We start from the raw sequence: 21,001 nt of genomic DNA, 5'->3' as shown, positions 1-21,001 counted from the left end.
AACTAGTTGAAAATAGTTCCAAAGAAATAAATAAGAAAGAAAAGAAACAAATAGGTTCAGTTTCAGAAGCAGGCGCTCAGTTGAGAAGAAAAAGACGAGGCGGGGAAGCCATAAAATCCCGAGAACGCAGAAACGGAGAGGGGAGAAGGAAAGGGACGACGTGAGAGAGATTGGCAAAGAAAAAAAAATGCAAGGGAAAAGAGGTCATTACAGTCATTCGTCATCGCATCAACCTCGCCAATAGCGCTCGTATTCTGCATCGTATGCAGATTCATAAACAGGGTGGTTTCGCTGATATGCAGCCTGGCTCAGAGCTCTGCTGCGGTGGGGAAGCCTTTCAACGCGAGTCTTCCGGTCATCGTAAACAGTGCTTCCTTTGTCACTATCCACCAAACGAACTTGCTGCACCGGTCGCGAGGATATGCTGATAGCGCTGCCGTCTTGACACTCAATCTTGGTACCCGAGACCTCCACTACAGCATGTCCCTTGACTCTGATGGTGACATCTTCATCTCCGGCGATGGACCGTGTGGTGCGCGTCGTAGCAGAGTGCCGCCACTCGCTCTCGTCGTGGCTGCTGCTGCTACGAGTCGACCGGCTGCTACCCCCTTGACTGCGTCTCGTTGCCTTCTGCAGAGCGTCCTTGGTGAGAGCCTGAGTCGTCACCCCACCAGCGACCGTGTCCTGGTAGGCACCGGCTTTGATGAGTTGCTCCTGAATTTTATCGTCGGTAAAGCCGTACTCGTAATCGAGATCATCAACATCATAAATCGAGTTCGGCCGTGATCTGACTTCGCGAGAGCCTTGGAGTTGCAGGGACGAATCGCCGGGGATCATAGACATGCGCCTCGCGCGAGGTTGGGGTGGTGGTCCAAAATCACCTGACCGGCGGGCGATATCCCGGGGGATATCCCGCCCTATATCCCGATACAAGGTGCCTTCGCCATTAAACGATTCATCGTCGTACCCGCGGGTCTTGTGTGTTTGAGGGGGAGGCGGTCGGAGAACGGTGGGCCGGGTTGACTTAGGCCGTGGTGGAGGTGGCATCGCAGCACGGTCTTGCATCTCTCGCAAGTCCTTGCCGCCAGATTTAACAGATGGTTTTCGCGTAAGATGGGGCCCATCATCCTCATCATCGCGGTCGTCGTAATACGACGGTCGACGCGTTTGCCGAATACCGATTGCCGACGCTGGCCGTGAAGGTTGGAATCGTTGCTTCAGGTGCTCATGGTGGTGGCCATCCAGGTAGCTGTCCACAGGAGACGGGGGCGGCAGAGGAGAGTGAGAGGTGGCTAGGCTAGGAGGAGGATGTCCGCCGTACGAGGATCCATACGAGGAGCCGTACGCTGTTGATGGTGGTGGGTACCCCGAGAGAGCTGGTGCAAAAGGCGAGGTCGAGAATTGAGAGGCGTAGAAGCTGGCATTCGCCGGGGGAGGGTGTGACTTGGGACCATGGTAGCTCATAGAACGAGAACCAGTTCCGCCTGTAATGGGGACACCACCAGCGTAGTTCGAAGCCGTGTGGGAGCGGAATCGCTGACCGGAGGAGCTGGATCCTTGGACCCCATAGTATTCAGACTCGGGGGTCTTCTTCGGGTACGTGTGGACGACAGGGGCAGTCTTCGTTGTCTTGGGTGCAGGGCGGATGGATACGTTTTTCTTGCTCGAACTCCGCTGGTGTGCCCTCTCACGATCCTTCTCTCGCTCCCTTTCAGCTCGTTCCCTTTCCTTCTCTTTAACCCTACTTCTCGAATCCCTATCCCTCCGCCGAGGCGATAATATTGTCTCGTCAGAGTCTGTGTGACCGTAGCCGACGGGTGAGGTAGAGCCGGAGCGTCTCGTCTTCTTGCTATTTGCCCTTTCCTTGGTGGGGCTGGCAGCCACCGAGGCGGCAACCCGGGTGCCCTCCCGAACGTGACCATTATCGTCCACATCCTCCATGTAGGCAGCCCTTCCGGCGACCATCGCGAATGAAAAATATTATACGCAAATCGAGAGGACGTGATGTTTCGGGGGCCGTGTATGGCTTGTCCTTGACGGTCGGTGAGGCGGGGGAAAGCCTCGAAGAGGCTGTAGGAGGTAGGATATGACGCTTCAGAGGTGCGATCCGTTCTCAGGCTCGGTGGATTCTGGGTATATAGTCTCGAATATATAAAGAACCTCGTTTAAAATATTCCCAGAGGCCGGACGATTAGATTGAATATGTCCTGAGAGAGAGGTGCTGCCCAAGCAAAGTAAATTCCAACTGAAGAGGTAGCAAGGTTCGGTCCAGGTCCTGTAAGTCGTGGCGCCATAAAACAAAGCCAAAGAAAATGTAAAAACGCAACCAATGGAAAGAGAAAAGAAACTAGAAAGAGATGGAAGACGTTGATATGTTAGATATTAGATAAAAGGACCAAGGAACCAGTGCCTCGGAGCCAGTTTTGCGGAAGAGATCTTCTTAGGAGAAAGATCGATGTGTGGGTTGGCAGGATGGGTAGAAGCTGAGTGTTGGTGGTAGGTTGAAGAGAAACGAAAAGCTGGGGGGCGGATATTTTTAATAAGGTGTAGGGAAAGAGGTGGCACCTTGCCAATGGCACTAGTCCGCAGTATGGCGTAGTGGCACAAGGATTGGTCTTGCTTGTTCCTGGTGCTCCAGCTGTTCTCGAGGCGGTTGCAGAAAATAGGCAAGGACGATGTACCTAAGAAGGAGAGAGGGGGGAGGTGGATGCAACTGGGTGGATGGGCGGGGGTGCGTCCAGAGCAAGACCAGCCAGAGACCAGGCGGATGGCAGATGATAGGACAGAAGGGACTCCAGGTACTTCATATTTATTACGGAAGGTACTCACGTACACTGCTGGACTACGAATGGGGAAAAGGGAAGGATTGATGGACTGCCAGGACTGGACATCGACAGGCAGGTATTGACCTCACGCAGATGTACAGCGTTGACCACCGGCTGGCGCCGTGTGGTAACTGGTGAGTGGTCCTTGAGAGTTCTCTCAGTGGGATACCACTGCCCGTTTGGGGTACTGTGTACAATCATTAGTGGTAGAGTGCTACTGTCCGAGGGTGTGCTTACGGGGCAGTATGCACTAATCCCCCCTCCGATCACCGATCGACCCCTGCCTATAGGATTGATCAAATGGGACAATGAAAGCCAGTCGGAGAGTGTGACCTAGACTGATCTGTTGATTGTTGTCTTGACACTTCCGATCCTCTTGTAACGGGAGCACGATGGCATCTCGATCTAAACTATACGATTCTTTACTCCATAGACCTAGCACACATAACGCCTGCTCCTCGTGTGGACGAGCCTAATCAACTCGTCTCGGCGTGCTTGCAGGACTAAACGGTACACGACATGACGGTCCAGAGAGGGCCCGCGCCGTCCACTCTCAAGGCCTAAAGGAAGGGGTGAACGGAGAACATTGATGGGCCAACTGGTCTGTTGTCGTGTTGTGCAATGCTGGAAGGAAGCAGCGAGGCGAGGGGGTGTGGTGTCATGTCGAAGGTGCCAGGGGGTTGCATTAGCGGAGTACCTAGGCTGGATTGGTCGTTCCCGCGGGCTGTACAGTATGGGGTGGATAAAGAGTGGTACCATATGAGCCCTCTTATCACGACAGGTCGAGTGCTGTTGGAATGAAGAAGGTTAGACCGGACCAGGAGCTGTGATTGACCTCTGGTGGTAGGTGTAATACTTGCTCGAACACAGCTGTAAGACTACCAAGTCCAAGCTGTCGTAATTCGACGCTCGCTTAGTCTAATCTCTCAAATGACCAAGATCAAAATCGCGCAGACTCGCAACACCAGAGTTTTGCTCTTCCTTCCGAACTCGCACTAGCTAGCAGGAGGATGATAGACGAAACGTCTGGCGGTTTGTCCCTGATTCACTAATGATCCAATCCGGATTGACATGTGCTCACGAGAGTACTCGTGGGTGCTGGTGCCGAAAGAGAGACAGCGCATGAAATGTCTCTTGACACGGAGGTTGATAGAGCAACCAGAGTGTGAGGGTGGTTTTGCCCGGTTATGCGTCCGCCCCATAAGTAGAGGTGACTGAAGCTGCATTATAGCCGCTCCGGGCGACGGTATATATCTCAACGGGCAATATTAAACAGAAATCGAGCTCGGATTATTAGCCTTACGTCAGCGACGACAGGCATTTCAATCCCACCTCGAGATCAACTCATTGTACGAAGTATTATGTCCGGACTAAACCTGCTTCGGAGTGCAACGCCTGTTGACCGATGGTGCTGTCCGGTTATATACACCAATACGACATCCGTGAACGGCTTTTGACACCTTACGAAGGAGGAGTGGCCAGCTCCTCGGACACCGAGAGGACCTCTCTACCTGTCTGTTTTTGTAGCGTATTATGGCCTACGAACCAGCTCAACAAAGTTTCCTTGGGTCCTTGGGGATTTCCTCTTCGGGACTGCGTTAGACCAGCCACGACGTTTCGAATGCCTCCATTGAGCGATGAAGGACCTGCATCCACCGCGGTCAGTGGCGCTTTCTGCTCTCACGTAATGACACTACTGGCCCCAGATCTGCCATGTCACCCCCTGTATCTGTTCTCCACAATTGGGCCTCAGTGCTGCAAACCTAAGAAGAACAGAGCAACTTCAATCGCCGAGCAAAAGCCATTGGAGCTCAATAGGGTAGGACCACGTCCTCTTCAAATGTACGAAGTAGACCAGAATCCATCAACAGTACGCATAAGTCTAGTTTACAATGCATGGAGGGAGTTGAGGGCAGTTCGGTCTGTTAAGTTGATTTAACAAGATCGTAATTCAGTGCATTTCAAGCAGCCCATAACAGCAACACAATGCAATAGCCACCGCGGCGGTGTACACTACGAGGGATTCGGTTGGAAAGATGCCTGCACCATAATCCGGACAAGAACACCTATCGCGCGAGACACTACACGTAAAGAATGGGTTTCTAGCTTGGCCCTCGATTCACCGGTGGAACCGAGCCGAACTCGAAAAATCTTTTGGGGATTCCGCTCACGCCGTTACCCAAGAATACGGTTTGCTAGCGAGTTGGGTAGCAAGGCTTAGGTTGCTCGCCAACAGGGAAAAAAAGCAACTCACTCATGAATAGGGGGAGAGCGAGTGGTGAATGTCTTTGCTTCTTCAAGAACCCCAGCTCAGCCTGTCGTATCTCTTATGTGAGACAGCGCCAAACTCCATGATAGACAGAAAGGAAATTCCTTGTACGAGGCAACGAGCCAAATGGTGGAAAGGTTGGCCAGGTCACGGTCACCAAATCCTCTTTCTTCAGCCACTTGACAGTTGGCAAAACCAACCAGGGCGTGTGACACTTTGAGCCTGAGAAGACCTGCAATTGCCCAGCCCCAGACGACTTTGTTCAGATGACGTCTGGAAACAAGAGTACTTCTTCCTGGCATTGTGATGAAAAAGATACAATGGTTTCATAGCGAGGTACCCTCTCCGCAGCCTGACAAATCGATTTCCCAGGTATCCATCTTGTATATGTACTTGTACTGCTCCGGGCGAGCTGGTCGGGGCAGTAACTTCCACTTATGTAGCCCAGCCAGTCCTCGTTCGTGCCCGACGACGGAAGTAACGAGCAGCTTCCTTGGGTAGCAAACCAACCTCGAACTTCCAGAACAATTTGGCCAAGTACGAAGCCACATGCTGGACCAACATGCTAATTATAGAGGGAAAGAGCAGTATTTTAGTTTAGAATCGTGCCCTCAACTTTTGCTTCTTTTGTCTTGCATTGATGTTTCGCCCTCGACTCCGTTCCATCGCGCCCGGCTGGGAAAAAAGTGGCGAAGTGTGGGAGAAGACCACCTCGGTGCATGTGTGGAGGAGCTGAATTAGTTTTAGCGAGGCTTTCAAATTCCTCTACACCGAGCACTAAGTAACTGAGATGTTGCCATGGTAGGAGATTTCCCGATGTCCGCAAATGCATCAATTCCCCAACTGGCTTTCGGTTTCATGGCTGCGAAGTGTACTTGTAGCTGGATTTGGACTTGGATTCTTTGGGGCACCCATCCGGATTAGTCAGATGGTGACAGAAAACGAAACAAATGGGCACGACACTGGAATCGCTTCTTTCGAAATGAAGAAAGACTGGAAAGTGTGAAAATGGGCAAAGAGCCTGCAAAACCGGGCTTGCCCCTCACTGACCCCCGCCCTCCCCCGTCTTGGGCGACAGGCTCACCTGGTTTGCAATGCAGGATAGTGCATCAATGAGCCGTGCCCCAGAGGACATAACCACCTCTCATTCGGTGGTCCCAGCCGTTGCCGCATCTCGGAGTCCTTTATACATTGGAGGAGGTCACCTAATTCCTCATCGCCCGCCCCTCCAAAAACCGGAGCTGGGGACGTTTGCCCTCGTCATTGCCGCAACCGACACACCATCTTGAGAATCCTCCGGAACAGGTACTTTGAATGCGTATTCCCCCCGGACGCGGACTCATTTCTCGGATTGCGAAGCGACGTGCGTGGATATACGAGGCAAGGGGGTACTCCCGTGTCTCGGATGAACCTCCGCCGTGCTCTTTGTCTCCCTTGTCACGCCACGAAGTGCCTTGATAATAATTGTTGTTGTCAAGGACGGTGTTGTCAGAGGTGAGTCAACTGGTTGACCGCATTATCCCGTGTCACGGTGGAATGCCGCCCAATGAGCAACGATGACTCTCTTGGACGGTGACCAACCTTGGAGTGTGCTGGTGAGGACCTATCACATCGCACACGGTGAAAAGCTACCGGGTACGTAGGCGTAGAGATCTGGCGTCACTGGATGGCATTTGTTTATATCCCCATGGAGGGGATGCATTGAGTTCTACCAATCCAAGACCGCCTGGAAAATGGCCACACTCCGGATCGCGATGACTCGAATCACACAAAGAGCGATGAGAGGATTTACGCCGTTAGGATCCTGAGTCTGATTCGTTGCACGACATGATTCTGGATTTCCATACTCAAGGCCGTCCCCGCACCGAGAATACCAAGATATACTAATATTTTCTCTTGGGCTGGGCATTTGTAAGAAAGCGCCGCTGGTGAGGATACCTACGGAGTAAAGGAGCTATCCCAGCGAATAATTCTCCGCTAGGATCGCACCCCGGCTGACGTCAACTATGAACCTCCGCGGAAGCAGTGGCTATTGTATCGACGACAAAGGCATGTACGAGCAACTCGAAAAGAGACGGGTGCTCGGGAACGCGTTTTCCCACCTTCGTGTATTGTCGCGCAACTGCACAACTGCGCAACCGCGCGGCGTAGATATCCGGGCGTGTAAGATGGATCGATTGAACTTTGACAGAGTGTGGGCACAGTGGGACATGCGCCAGGGAGACAATATTAAGCACGTACTTGTACTTGTACTTCTACATTAAGCCGACATGCTTCTGCAACCACTTCCCTTCATGGTTGACGACGCCACGAATACATCTCTGTATCAATATTTGCTTGCGCGTGAGAAGGGGATAAGCAGTCATCCTCCCACGACCGGCTATGTAAAACGAGTCCCCTTCTATCTTAGTTATCTGGAAGTATTAGATCTAGGAAGCCCTTCACAGAATGATATGATGATTGTCCATTCAGGGAGAGGTATCCAAACCTGTATGTATGCATGTCAGCCTTTACGCTAGGCAGCGAGGTGTGAAATGGGATATTCCTTTCCAGCATGAAGGGGAAAACCGCAGTGTTTAGAGGCAAGTTAAAGTACATAGCATAGCGCCTTTTCTTACAGCCCCAGGAGCCGCACGAGGGCGTAGTGTAGTTCGGACTCATGATATAGATATCTACGCCGAATCGAGCCAGGCATGGGATGACAAAACCGTAATAGTCCCTCTTCTCCATGCAGACAAATTTACATCTCCAACAAGCGTGTCGCTGCGCCTTGGCCTGGCTGGGCAGTATCAGGGGGGTCAAGCAACGTGGGAGTAAGGGAAGGCTCCCAAGGCTCCTCACCCAAGCCCGCCACGCACAACAGGCAGAAGTGCCTTCGCCCTCCTTTGCTAGTTTCGATCTGCCAGCTGGAGTGACATGTCCAAGGTCAACGCTCTGATATTTCCGGTCACTGAATTCTGCCTGCTCCCGTCGGGGTCGAGTTCGCCGAGACATGACAAAAAGACCGTCATGATATCCAACAACGGAAGGAACGGCCAAACCTCCTTCCCTCCTTCCTTTCCCCCTCCAAGCCCTCGAAATAACTTTATAGGCAATGACACGACGGGAACTTCTAACCGAGCAGCTCAAGCAACATCGTGTGCGACCAATGGCCAAGTGGTCATGGAGCGCTCAGAAGGCCAGAAAACCCATTTTTTCGTGCAAAGCGGGAAGCGAGGGTTCGACCCGGTGAGTGGTACCGCCGAGCTTTTTTTTTTGGGGGCCTTTTTCTTCCTTCAATTAATTTCTTCTTTTTGCTCTATTTCTTCATCAATCCTCCGGTAATGGAATGAATTAAAATAACAGCTTAATGCAGGTATTTTTTTTTTCTCTTCTTTTCAAAAATAATAACTTGGTGATATCTAAGATGTTGACTCTCGCTTCTTCCTGAGGAGATCTCCCGCTCGCCAACGGACTTCTAGCATCCGATTCCGGACCTCTGAGGTTTCCTCCTCCGTCCATTTCCCGGGCCTCCGATCTACCTATCTATGGGAACCATTCTAATTTTATCTCTTGGTGTGCTTGGCGGGCAGTTGAATGAGCTCATCTGACACTCGATAAGAAGATCTTAGGAGAGCCTCATCCACGAACCTGCCATAACCCATCACACCTTGACCAATGTATGGGGTACCTCGCTTCATACAGTGAGTCTCCGAAGAAACTTCCCCATCGAACCACCCACCATTCCATCCCGTGACTTCTTGGAAAGGGATGGCGAACAGGCTGCATCCAAGGCATTGACGCATCTGCAGGGATGTTGTCCGTTCCATGTCTCCTTTGGGAAGCAATCTTTTCTGGGGACACCATCAGGATCTCTCTTGTCTCACCCCAACAATGCCGGGCTTTTGTTTGTTTCCAGGGACTATTATGTATGTAGATTCCCGAACTTGGAGGATTACAGAGTACTCAGTATGCTGGTATGTGGGAGGTATTTTCGGACGCGAGGAGACATGCCTGGACAACCTCTGGCTGTGATTGGGAGATTCAAGAAGTACAGTGAGGAATCAAATAGGTCAGATTTGATACTTCATATTATCTAAAGCTTCGAGACGAATGGCTCAGGAGGCTCTAGTGGGTGCAGGTCCACCAAGTGATCACCACGTAGTGTGGCATTCTTGCTCAGAAAAATGCAAAACACCCACAGCTAACGTGTAAGCCAGGTGGAGAGAGCTCAGCCAAACATGGGGAGAAGCGGACGAGTTTTTAAATGTTTCGATGAAGATCAATTTCTTTAGCGTGGGGCTCCAGAGCGTTAGCACGTTGACAGTGGGGACATATCCGCTGGCCTGGCGATCGAGATTTCCAGTTAGTCCTGTTGTGCTGCACATTCGGGAGACATTAGACTGCATATCTAGACAAGTGGAGAATAAAAAGCGACTGCCTGCCGCAAGAGAAGTGTAATTTCTCATCATCACTACTTAGACGTCATCGCCAAGACAATAACCCTTCGTATATCTTCATAGATGATAAAGTGCACAAGTCATCGAACAACTTCGTAAAAAAAGAGGGCTCAGATCCCTAGCTGCAAACCTCGGTGTTCGGAAAGGTCCAAACGCTAACAACAGCCCTGTATTCTCCATCTCCCAGGCCTGGTCTGGCACTTTGCAGAGCCTCCCCTGCCTGCCACGCCAGGACCACACCGCCATTTCGAACCCCTTCTCGCCCTAATTTACAGCTTTGCAGAGACCAATTCAGTGGAAACCCACGGCTTCCCACGTTTCTCCCTGCGCCGGCTTCCACCGCTGCAGCGGTACTCGCCTCGTTTAACAGAAACCGGAAAGTGGAGAACAGGTACAGGACACTACAACTGCGCATTTCCCCCTTCAGCGTTGTAGCTGAGGAGGCTCGGCTTCCAGTGCGTTGTCGACAACTCATTTGAGCTCCCCAACCTCCCCTTTCAACCCCCGCCCGCCCTGAATTGTTGCGTGAGACCGGGGGACTTGTCGATTTTACAGGTGGGACCAGACCCCGATTAGGAGATGAAGAGTGGGCATGTGACCATGGATCCGCCATGTACAGGAACCGAGCGGGCGGGATACGTGGAGTAAGGGAAACGGGGATCAAGGGGTGTGTTGACATGGGTATGCGTTGCGTGGGGAGAGGGGGAGAGGGAAACAGGAGAGCCAAAGAATAGATATTAGGGCAAGAGGTGCTCGAGAGAACCGAGGGGGGCCTTCAGGGATTAGCGAGTTTTTGGTGATATCTCCGAGAAGTGCAATATTGTACTTCGTATGAAGTACATCCACGGCATAGTCGGGGATGACGTTTGGTTGGGGGGCCACATTTTGTTCTTTTAAGGGTAAAGTGCAGTAGTGGGTGAGGTGTACACCTGTTACAGTGGATTATATGCCAAAGATGCATTGAACAGGTGGCTCTGTGGATATCGAGGTGGAAGAAAGGAGGTCTGCGATGCAGCAGGGACGATTTGGCAGTGCAGGGTGGCAGACTCGCAGGAAGGTCGAAGTTGACGGCGAAGATCGTGGACTGATGGCTCTGCAGGTTTGTTTATATATCAAACACCCCGGGCTTATGGTGCGTGCATGGCATAAAGCTCCGTGATTAGGCATCGAAATCGTCGTTGAGAACGCCTACCCCCGAGGAAGAGGGGAAGGGATACGGAGCTTTGCCTGTCGGGGAATCTCATTATATCACTGGATAGGCAGGAGGGGTAGCTCAACAAAGTCGGACTGGCCTTATGTCTCATGCTTGACGACTCTCTTAGAGGTGAAGCTCCAGGTCTGCAACGACGGGACGATGATCAGAGATGTAGACCCCATCGTCAAAACGGTTAGACAGGACTCCGTAGGTAGCAACCTTTGCACCCGCATCGTTGGTGACGAAGAGGAAGTCTATCCTCTTGGGAGCATCATCAGTCTCTCCAAACGATGTGTATGTATGCTCGTTTCCGTACCGCTTCTCCTCGGCCACGCACCCGCGGGCATCAACCAAGCCAGAATCGGGGGCGGTGATGATCTTGTACCCGAGGTCATCTGATTGGCTGTTGAAGTCGCCCCCAAGGATGACAGCAGCTGCACGTCGACCATTCCTGCCCTCCCGCACCTCGCGCACAACCGACACAATAAGCTTCGCACTCTCCTCACGGGCTTTGGTGCCGACATGGTCGAAGTGCGTGCTCATGACGACTATCCTAACCCCCGTGCGGCGATGGGTGAACTCGCCCACCGTGACGATGCGGTTAAGCACCGCGTCCCATCCCCTCGAGGGCACGTTCGGGGTCTCGCTCAGCCAGATAGTTCTCCAGTCGTCGCATTTCCAGACGTGTGGGACGTAGAAGATGGGGGAGTATTCGCCTTCGGTGCCGCCGTCGCGGCCTTGGCCGATGTAGGCCCATCGGAGGCCGAGTTGGCGGGCGAGGTCCTGTAGTTGAGGGTGTAGAACTTCCTGGTGGCATATGAAGGCGGATTCGAAACCAGAGGTTGTGAATTGGAGTTGCGTTGCGAGTTTGGGACATCGAATGGGCCAGGGCTCCTCGTTGGGGGCGCGATGAGTGGCAGCGTAGCGGATGTTGTATGTGATCAGGCGGATAGGGAGGGGCGGGCGTGGAGGCGGGTGGTCAGTAAACATCATTTTAGCAATAGATGCCTTTTATAATGTGCTTCGAATGCCTTTTGGAGTTTGCGATGTTCCTGGGCGAAGAACGAAGAACGGATGGAGACGTTGAGTGAAGTCCAAAGTGGAGGATGACGTCAGTGAAGCGGGACAGTCGAGTCGGTCAGACGGAGATGCACACCGAGAAAGTTGAGTGCAAAAGCAGTTTTGTCGCATGTATTCCGAAACTTACAACAGAGCGATTGAATCAGTGGTCATGAAACAAGTAATATGTCTGTATACTTATTTATCTATTGTAAGTCACAGAGATCATCTTATCGTTGAGGTCCAGAGTGCCAGAGTGGCTGAAATAAGTGCAATCTTTCAGCAATGTATGTAGTGATACTACGCGGTAGGGACCGGATATTTACTCGCATAGAGTGCACCGTAGCCTAGTGTCAAGTCCCCAAGATTATGGGAAAAAGGTATTGAGCTTGACGGAAAGAGAAATTAGATTCCGATGGCAACGAAGTCGTACCCAAGATCGTCACGGACGACTCCTTGTCCAGATCTCCGGACCTAACCTAACCAAGAGTATCAACTCCAAATGGAACATCGCCCCCATTTAGTAGTTGAAATTGAAGATGCTTCTCGTGTGTTGCCTCTTAGAATGATCCTTCGTGAAGAATTAGCAGACCTAAAGTGAAGCTATTCCTGGTTATCTTCGCCGTCATGTTCAAGTGAACTAGATGGTTCTCGCCATATTCTTAGGTTTTCCGAATCCGTGCCCATGGAGATGGACTCAAGACTTTTCATGCGGAGAGCATACTAATGAGATATCGCCCTCGCAGAGGAATTAACCCAGGTTTCTACCTTGACCACACGCCTAACAGATCCTCATCGGAATCATCGGTTGCCCTCTGGAACACTCGGAGGTCATATAGTGCCCTGTCGAGTGTTCGGTTGTGGACGAGTACAATGAGCGAAGTTTCCTATGTCCTAGCCAGAGACTTGCCTTTACGATGGTGAAATCCCTCTGAAGGTGTTCTGGAGTTGTCTTCAAACAACGGCACCCATTTTGCGGCAGTAAAGTTCGTTGCCTGGTTTGGTACCACTGAGAGCAACGTTCTCTGAGTCCAATAACAAAAGGGCGCTTGTAAATACCCTCTATTGCGCGTTCAGAATCCGAGGTATCTTAAGGAAACCTCGCTCCTGGGAATCTACGCTAAGATCCCATGGAATCGAGTGCTGGACCTTGGACGTATTCTAGATACGGCACCATTAACCGGGTTCATATGTCTCATCAATGCCATAGAAATTCATCTATTTTGTCTTATGTCGGGCGAGCCGAGAATGGCCGCTGGGTGGCAGCTGGGAAACTAACATCGAGAACAGCGCTCTTGCACTTCGTTTCTTGTTCCAGTGCTGCCGCTTCCGGATGTGGAATCAAGTCTTGCTTAGAGGCCTATATCCTTCTCTCGGTTCTCAAGGGATGAACGAAGTTTGTTACATCCTGGCCACGAAGAGCTGGCCCCTAGTACGAATGAGATTTACAGAGTCACGATGGTCTTGAATGAAGTTGCTGTTCTCCTGTCGACCTCTGAGCCCGGATGCGATCTACTCACCTGTGATCGTCGAGGAATGGGACATAAGACAGCGACATGGAGGGGGAAGCTCATCAATTCACTCGTTCCAAACTCACATTTTGAAATGTGGATATGTTAAGAGCTACCCTGCTGGGCTTCGCAGGGATCGACATCTCACTTGTGCGCTCCTTTCTGTTCAGGTAAAGGGAAGCACTTGAGGGACCTGCAATTTATTACGCGGGCCTATATAAAACCCTTTCTCTCCGCTACGGCATTAGTATTACAACGCAATATGCATTTGTATTAAGGGTACTCATATCGGGAAACATCACCAATGAAACTAATATCAGTTCTGGTGCGTTTCACATCAGCCCCTATCTCGAATCCTCCTGCAGTATCTTATAACTCAACACTTATACTGTGCATAAACTGCTCGAGAAGGTGAGGGAGGCGAGAAGAAATTCTAGAATGCTGTACACCGTACTAGTTCGCGTCGCCTATCCGATCTTGGCCTTGAGTGGACAGAGATTTTCCGAAGATCCCAATCAACGACAATATCTTGGGACGAGGAAACGTCTATTCTGCGCCTATAACGTGGCGGGGGGTGGGAATTGATGGAAGGTAAATAAAGATGAGAGGATCGGGGTCCCTCTGCGCTTATAAGTGCTGGTGTGGGAGGAGACGCCCCCTTCAGTGCTGCTCATTCTCTGCGCCGCTATCCTCTATGGCTTGCGCCAAAGCCCGTAGTATGGAGGCGAAACGGCGCCTCTCCTGGTTGCTAAGATCCGTGAGGTCGGGCATTAACAAGCCTCCTGGCGCGGGTGGAGGCGGCGCGGTCGGCTGTTGAACGGGATAATATTGCTGATATACTGGGGTTGCAGGGTTCATAGGCCACGGCATCATACCCGCAAACGGATGAAGGGGCGGAAGTGGGGCTGTTGCCGGCGGGATCGGGTTTGTGGTCGCTGATAATGCCTGGTCTCGGGCCGTCTTCTTCTGCGGCGCGGGGTTTGTCGTCGCATTTTCGCCCTTCCGTTTGTGGGACTCCGTTGTAGCCTCTACGTGGTTGTAAGTATTCTGCTGCAATGTTGTAAATTTAAATGTTTAGCCACTACTCACCCGTGAGGCGCAATGAACAGCGGGATCCTTGAGAATTGAAGTGGCAGTTCCCGCATGAGCCGTTCGCGATGCCGGCCCGTACCATACACATTTGAAAAGGTCCGTTTCCAACCACACAGTCATCGCACTGCTGTGGAGATGCTGTGCCAGTAGCGTTGATAAGCACAGCCACAAGATTGGGACGCGCCCAATTGATGGCCCTGGGCTGTCTCAGCTGCACGCTTCGAATATTGTCCTTGCCCGTCTATATATTGTCAGCCTTTACGCGTCTGAGAATGGGCATTGTGGAAATAGTACAGGCCGCGGTGCCATCAAATTCAGAGCTGGGCTGTTGCTCGTCGCCAGCACTTTTTGCCAGATGACGGCCTTACTTATCTCCCACGGGTTGTCGGATGCGGAGAGGGCGGCAGAGGCTATATCGCCCATCTTGCCATCATACATAGGACTGGGACGCGGGGAGGGTGGTAAGTCGCTCATTTCAAATGCTGGGGCGAGGAGTGCGGTGCCGTCGTCGACCGTAGCTTTGGCGCCTGTGATAGGGGTGAGAAGACGTTAGTATTGTATGGACTTCAGTATTATCTAGATGGCGGTCGTCTTCTCGTACCTGGGAACCCCGGGGATGTGTGGAGGAGATGGCTCTGATACATTTCTGGATTGGGAAGATTGTTGTCCATTAAATCTTCTGTCTGTGGAGGCTTTTCTGTGGTATTTCTCAGATCGTGTTGTTTAAGGTAGGTGCTACCCGTTTCTGATAGACCCGACTTGTTCTTTCCTACTTTCTTTTTGTTTTCCCCGCATAATTCTCGAAACGAGCAATGCGCAATAGAGGCACCATAGCTGTAACAACACATTGAGCACGAGCTTCATCGATTAAGATTCATCGTTCTCGAGCCTTCTACTTTCGTCTAAACACCAAATTTCATGGCCGGGTCTCTGGACCTCTAAAATGAAAAGAGGTCGATCGGTCCACGGGAGAATCAAGATCCTGTAGATAGGCGAGCAGAAGACGGGACAACGCGCGATGATGCCATCGGTGATACAGATATGAGCTCTCTGGCTTTCGCTGGCTCAATCGAGTATCTCGGAGGTCTACTCATGTACGGAGATGCCCCGTCAAGGAATCAAGACTGTCTTTCAGCATCCTGGATTAGAAACTTGCTCTTGATTTGGAGAGGCCCTCGATTGGCACCCTGGATGCCATCTACATTCTTCTTCTTCGTGTAACTCGTGGAGTGGCGAGGCCTGTCTCGATCATGACGAATGTCCTGAGGAAAGCGACGCTATTTCCTCAGCTTAGAAGAACTCGACTTGCTCACTCGAGTTGCTCAAGAGATCCTTGGGCTACCTAACTTCAAGATCTAAAAGGGCAGGTGACACTTGTAGCAGGAGCAAGAACGCCATCTTGAATCGCAAATGTCTTAGAATCTCGACAACTTGGCCTCTGGAATTCTTCGTTTTCCGCTTTTCTAACTCACGGGCTCATGGAGTTTAGGGGTGCGGAGGAGAGCCTCGGGAAAGTGACATTCCAAATGCCAGCCCATTTGCGATCTCCCGTGCCTTAGCCATGCAAGGGGTCGCGATGATCCGAAGAATTTTGAATTTCGGGTATTCTGGCATTTTTTGGCCCTGGAACCAGAACGGCCAGCGCAACAGATTACGACGGCATTGTAACAGCCTGACTGCTGCCTTGCCCAGTTAGTGGCTGAAGGGCTTGAAAAGAGGGCTGGGCAGTGTCAGTGTGACTCGATACTCGTATCTAGTCCTCAAGCCAGGGCAGGGATCTCGGTCTGCCTCGAATATAAATGGAGCTCAGGCCCGGAGTGGTATAGTAGTGAGAATCTTCTCGCGCTTTTCTGTGGACTGAAGTGACAAAATTCAATGAACGTGCCAGAGTTGACATTGCCCTATTCATTACAAGCCTTCAGGAAGAAGAAGACTCATCTCCTATCTTGGTAGGCATCTGTGCAGAGGAGTCACTGCCTAAGGCTCACCAACATCCAGGCAACACCCAAACCAACCCAGCTCCGGTCGAGACACTTCAATGTTCCTTACAAAGCCTTCGACATGCCTGCTCAGCCAATAAATCATCTGATTACTGACTACCGGCCACCTACCGAGGAGCGCCCCAGCCCTCGGCCCCCGGACGAAGCGGTTCTCAGCGAGAAACCATTCCTTGTACCAGGGCCAGGTACGACTTACAACTCGGACCACAGCTCTATCGATGTAGCGACTAGGATCGCGGGCCGGTCTTCTAAGACTAATATCACGAACTTCAGCTTGCCCAATCTCACTTTGAACCAACAGTCGAAGTGGCCCCGGACCTGCCCAGAACTGCCTGGGGATATGCCAGATGGCGACTCAGATGGGGAGGATTATATCCGTCTTCCGGCCGGTGGATTCGGGCCCCAGTATCTCCTCGAAGATGCCCCAAAGAGGAGCGGCTTTGTGAGTGCGATAGGCGCACGTAGGAGGTCGACGGGAGAAGTGGAGACAACACGGTATTCTCAGCGGTCCTCGCGAGATCCTAGTGCCTACGTTTGGTGTGTCGAGAAGGAACAGGACTGCAGTGCTAGACGGGCCATTGCCAAGGAGGGGGAAACTGATCACAATAAGGCCGAGTCTAAGTTTAGTTCCATGCGAGCCAGCACTCGAAACGCGGACGTCGACGACGACAAAGCGGTAGCAAGGTTGAGGGAGCGCAAGGTCCGCAAGGTCCGATTTGCTTTGCCTGTCGAGGAGTGAGACAACACTAAGTTTCGAGAGGAAGCATTGAATTCGCTGTATTTATGTTTTCCATAGATGAACTGTTCTGGGAGGAAGCGCATTGGGCTGATACCGAAGTGGTAAAACGATGACGCAGGGCCCGACGTACGCAGGGTAATGGATCATGTAGGCATCAAGATTTAATGCAGGATGTATTTACTATATCAGCGCCATCGATTCAGACAAAGACCTGCATCTTAATCCTCAGACATGGAGGAGTGCAAGTCTCAATTCAGCTCCGAAGAAGGCTGTTTCAAACCCAGATAGTTTGGTCTTAGACGTCCACGTTCCTTTGCCTCTCGTGATGGGTCATGGGAGGAACGACAGCTATTTCATCAGCAGATGCGTCTTCTGACAGCCGGAATTCTCGAATCTCAATCCGTCAAAGCATGGAACATGCGAGCTCGGCCCGGCATGCATTCCAATTCGGGTATTTTCGCACGGGAGTTATGCACGTCGGACTGGATGATTCTCGACCACGTCATTGCTTCTAACATCGTTCATTCCAAAGCAGAATACTGGGAAATTCTTCTTTAGACAAAATGAGGGGGAAAAAAACACCTTTTTCTCTCTCGTGCTCCATACCACTGAGTACGCAAGTAGTAGTGGTTTCCGCCCAGGCATGACCGCCAATTGTATGGGGCCGCTGCGTCGTCACCAACAGGTTAAATGGGCGGAGGTCGTATTCGTGGACTGTCTCATCTCCATGAGTGTTCGTTTTCGAAGCGTGAAAGTGGAACTCAGGGGCGGGTGGCAACAGCTCAAGTCGTTGGACTTGGAAATTGATCCGCACGATGTCGCTGAACTACATCGGTGATGTCTTGGTATCGAGAGGCGGTGTACGGAGTACAGATGCCCTCGCCTTGCCTCTATACGTGAGTACTCATATCTCATAAACCTCAATTGCAAAAACGGGGCACTTCTTATGCAGCAAAAAAACGTTCAGACATCCACTTTGAATTCTTGACCCAACATCACATTCGGGACTCTCCCCTCGGTCTACGCACTCTTTATTTTTCTGCTCTTTCTATTTCTTCTTCTTCTGCTGCCTCAAAGCCAAGTTGGCCAGCTTAGCCTGAAGCTGCGTATTCCCCTTGGACTCTAATTTCCTAGGCCTCATAAACTCGTCAAGCACCTCGTCGGTGACATCCTTCCTCTTCTCCTGGAACTCGGCAACGTACTGCTGGAGGAGCTCGATGGCCATCTTCTTCAACTCACCGGTTAGGAGCTCTCCCTTCTTGTAGGTGTCGTAGACTTCCTTGAGCTTCTCGTCGTCGTCCTCGAAGTAGGTGAGGTAGATGTAAGATACGTCAACGTCGGGGTTGCCGCCGAGTTCGCGGTGGAGCTCGAGGGTTTCTTGGCCGCCGCTGAAGGCGTACTTGTTGATCTTGGTCTATAGGATCGAGATGATTAGCGACCTTTGCTGCATCTTCTGACGTATGAAGGGAGTGGGATGGTATGAGAGACCGAACACATACCTTAATTTGCTTGGGAGTATCAGTCATGAAAATGGCGGAGTTGGGGTTCGAGGAAGACATTTTTCCTCCAGGCCCCTGTAGCGCCGTCAAGAACTTGGAGTGAATCAACGCCGGCTTGGGCGAAGGGTTCTTCATCCTCGAAGCGTTGTCTCTTAGGAGACGGAAGTAAGGATCTTGGTCAATGCCCATGGGAATGAGACATTGGATGCTGGCGATCTCCTTTGTGCGCTCCTGGAGGGGCTCATCGGTCCAGAGCTCGGGGTAGGACGTCGCAAAAGCAGCGACGCACTGGACGGAAGGGAAGAAGATCTTTCCAATATTGGTGCTCTCGTTGAAACCGAAGGCGCCACGAACCTGGTTGTAGGTGACGAGCTTGGAGAATTCCCAGGCGTTCATGAGGATATGGTTGGAGACGTATTTGAGATCGCTGAAGATGAAGGTCTTCTTGACGTCGAATCCGAGGGCGATAAGATCCTTTGCGTTTTCCAGACCGTATTTGTACGTCTCTTCAAAAGTGAGAGAGTCCTTGAACAGGGCCTTTTCGTCGTCCGTCAACATGAATACGAGGGGTACGTCGAACACCTCCTGCAACCAGCGCGTGAATTGCAGAGGGATGGTGTGTCCCAGGTGCAAGCTGCCGGAACTTGGGCCACGACCCGTATAGAGGAAGAAGGGCTCGCCCTTTTCATACTTGTCGAGGATCTTGTCGAAATCGCGGTGGCTGAAGAAGAGGCCGCGACGAAGCCAGCGGTGGGGTTTCTTGCCGGTTAGGCGCTCGAAGCGCTCGAGGATCTTGTCGTCGATAAGTTGAGTGTTCCACTTCCTGTAATGCGCGCAAGGATGTTGGTTAGCATGGTGTAAGAGGGGTTATGAAGCGACGTGGGATGCGGGGCTGTCAGACTTTGACAGATTGATATAATCAATCGCAACGACCTGTCCAGATTCGTCCTGGCCACCTTCGACAGACCACGGGTTGATATCTTGTTCGCGAGAAGCGGCGGCATCCTGGCCAGCGGCGGGTTCCGGAACGGGCGCTGCGGGCTGGGGAGTTGCTGTGCCTTCGGTCGCCATCGTGTGCAGGAATTGTCGCTTTTTGTGATATATTCCTCCTCGTGGGTCCTCGCGATCCTTGTACCTGGGGGCCGAGTCTGAATTGAACAGTTTGGCACCTGGGCTTGCAAAAAAAGAGTGGTTGATTCTATTCAGAGGTAACTGTGTCAGTGTGACTCAATTCTGCATAGAGTAACCAGGAAATATAGATGGCGCACATATGAAACCTCCCATGCCCACACACACCGGATCAAATCGCATATTTTGGGCCTTCAGAGTCGAGCCGCTTCCTCGATGGTGCGGGGCATTTTTTCCATGAATGGTGGGGCAGGAGATACTTTGGTACCTGTCTACTGTCCAGATTGGGCCGTTGCCCTGGCAGCCAGGATCAATTTCAGCTGACAGGGGAGAACAAGTGTGAACAGGTGGATTCGATGATATTATCATACAGGGGCATGCACTAAGGCGGGCGAGAATATCGTCCGCTGCGGGAAGTACCTTGTCAGCCACACTCTGCATTGGACTTCCATTCCCGAGCCCCACTTTCCAGCTAGTGTGTCCATCTTGTTACCGCTTTCTGCCATCCAACTTTCTCTGGATTCGGTACCATGACCTCATGTGGGGCTCCTGATTGGCCGCTACGGGCTTGTATTGTTTACATTGATGGTTCAATGGTTCTGAGCAAGCAGGAAAAGCAGGAAGGTGGTGTGGACTTTGGTCATGACGCTGAAGCTCACAGCAGCAGCAGTTCCTGATGCAACTGAAGCTGGTTCGACTCTCTCTGCCGGACTCTGGCTGGTGACCGATAACCCCAAGACCTGCTGCATCTCGTCTCTCCACCCTCCAACATCTTCTTTACTTCTCTTCCTGATCCATGTCCACCTTCGTCATTGTTATTTTTACTTTACTTTTTTCATGGGATGCATATGTTGCAGTAGATTTAAATTAGAGTCAGGGGTTGTCATATTGTTTTTCTAATTCAAGCCTTGCAAGTCGAACGAGAGCTATCATTTTATCTTTTTTTCTTTTAGACTTATGAATATCCCCCGGACCCGGACGCAAAGTTCAACGTCGGTCGTTTTGCGGTGTGCTGTTGCTATCCGCTCTTTCCGTACACTCGTCGACAGACTTGGGCCGGAAGTTCCCTTTGACCCGATCGCAACTTCCTGATTGTTGTCAGTATGCTATTATCATAATCATAGGTTTGTCTTCTCAATTCAATTGTTGTCGTCCCTTCAATCGTTATTTTTCCCCCTTGACTTGGTGTCCACAAAAACAAGATCCCGTCCATCAAGCTTTCTACTCGTTGCTTCGAGCTCCCAC

General features: G+C 51.5%; 2 protein-coding genes and 3 pseudogenes across 2 annotated transcripts; 1 reads left to right on the top strand and 4 right to left on the bottom strand.

Annotated features, from left to right (window-relative positions):
• Positions 1–228: 228 nt before the first annotated feature.
• Positions 229–1,965, bottom strand: SAPIO_CDS0528 (annotated as a pseudogene; the record flags this gene model as incomplete).
• An 8,886-nt stretch (positions 1,966–10,851) lies between these two features.
• Positions 10,852–11,721, bottom strand: SAPIO_CDS0527 (annotated as a pseudogene; the record flags this gene model as incomplete).
• A 2,237-nt stretch (positions 11,722–13,958) lies between these two features.
• SAPIO_CDS0526 (uncharacterized protein) lies at positions 13,959–15,034 on the bottom strand (the record flags this gene model as incomplete). Its single annotated transcript, XM_016783286.1, has 4 exons — positions 13,959–14,348; positions 14,470–14,631; positions 14,685–14,917; positions 14,992–15,034. 4 exons carry the CDS (start codon positions 15,032–15,034, stop codon positions 13,959–13,961), a joined length of 828 nt encoding a protein of 275 aa, XP_016646486.1.
• Positions 15,035–16,451: 1,417 nt separating this feature from the next.
• On the top strand, positions 16,452–17,129 carry SAPIO_CDS0525 (annotated as a pseudogene; the record flags this gene model as incomplete).
• A 1,048-nt stretch (positions 17,130–18,177) lies between these two features.
• On the bottom strand, positions 18,178–19,699 carry SAPIO_CDS0524 (Tryptophan--tRNA ligase, cytoplasmic; the record flags this gene model as incomplete). The annotated part of the gene is made up of 3 exons (XM_016783285.1): positions 18,178–18,543; positions 18,629–19,451; positions 19,536–19,699. The coding sequence occupies 3 exons, from the start codon at positions 19,697–19,699 to the stop codon at positions 18,178–18,180; spliced, it is 1,353 nt and encodes a 450-aa protein (XP_016646485.1).
• Between the last annotated feature and the right edge of the window lie 1,302 nt (positions 19,700–21,001).

Source organism: Scedosporium apiospermum (assembly GCF_000732125.1).
Source record: "Scedosporium apiospermum strain IHEM 14462 chromosome Unknown SEQ_SAPIO_0022, whole genome shotgun sequence".
NCBI classification, from domain to species: Eukaryota; Fungi; Ascomycota; class Sordariomycetes; order Microascales; family Microascaceae; genus Scedosporium; species Scedosporium apiospermum.
Note: the sequence above shows the minus strand (reverse complement) of the source record. Positions and strands in the feature narration are given on the sequence as shown.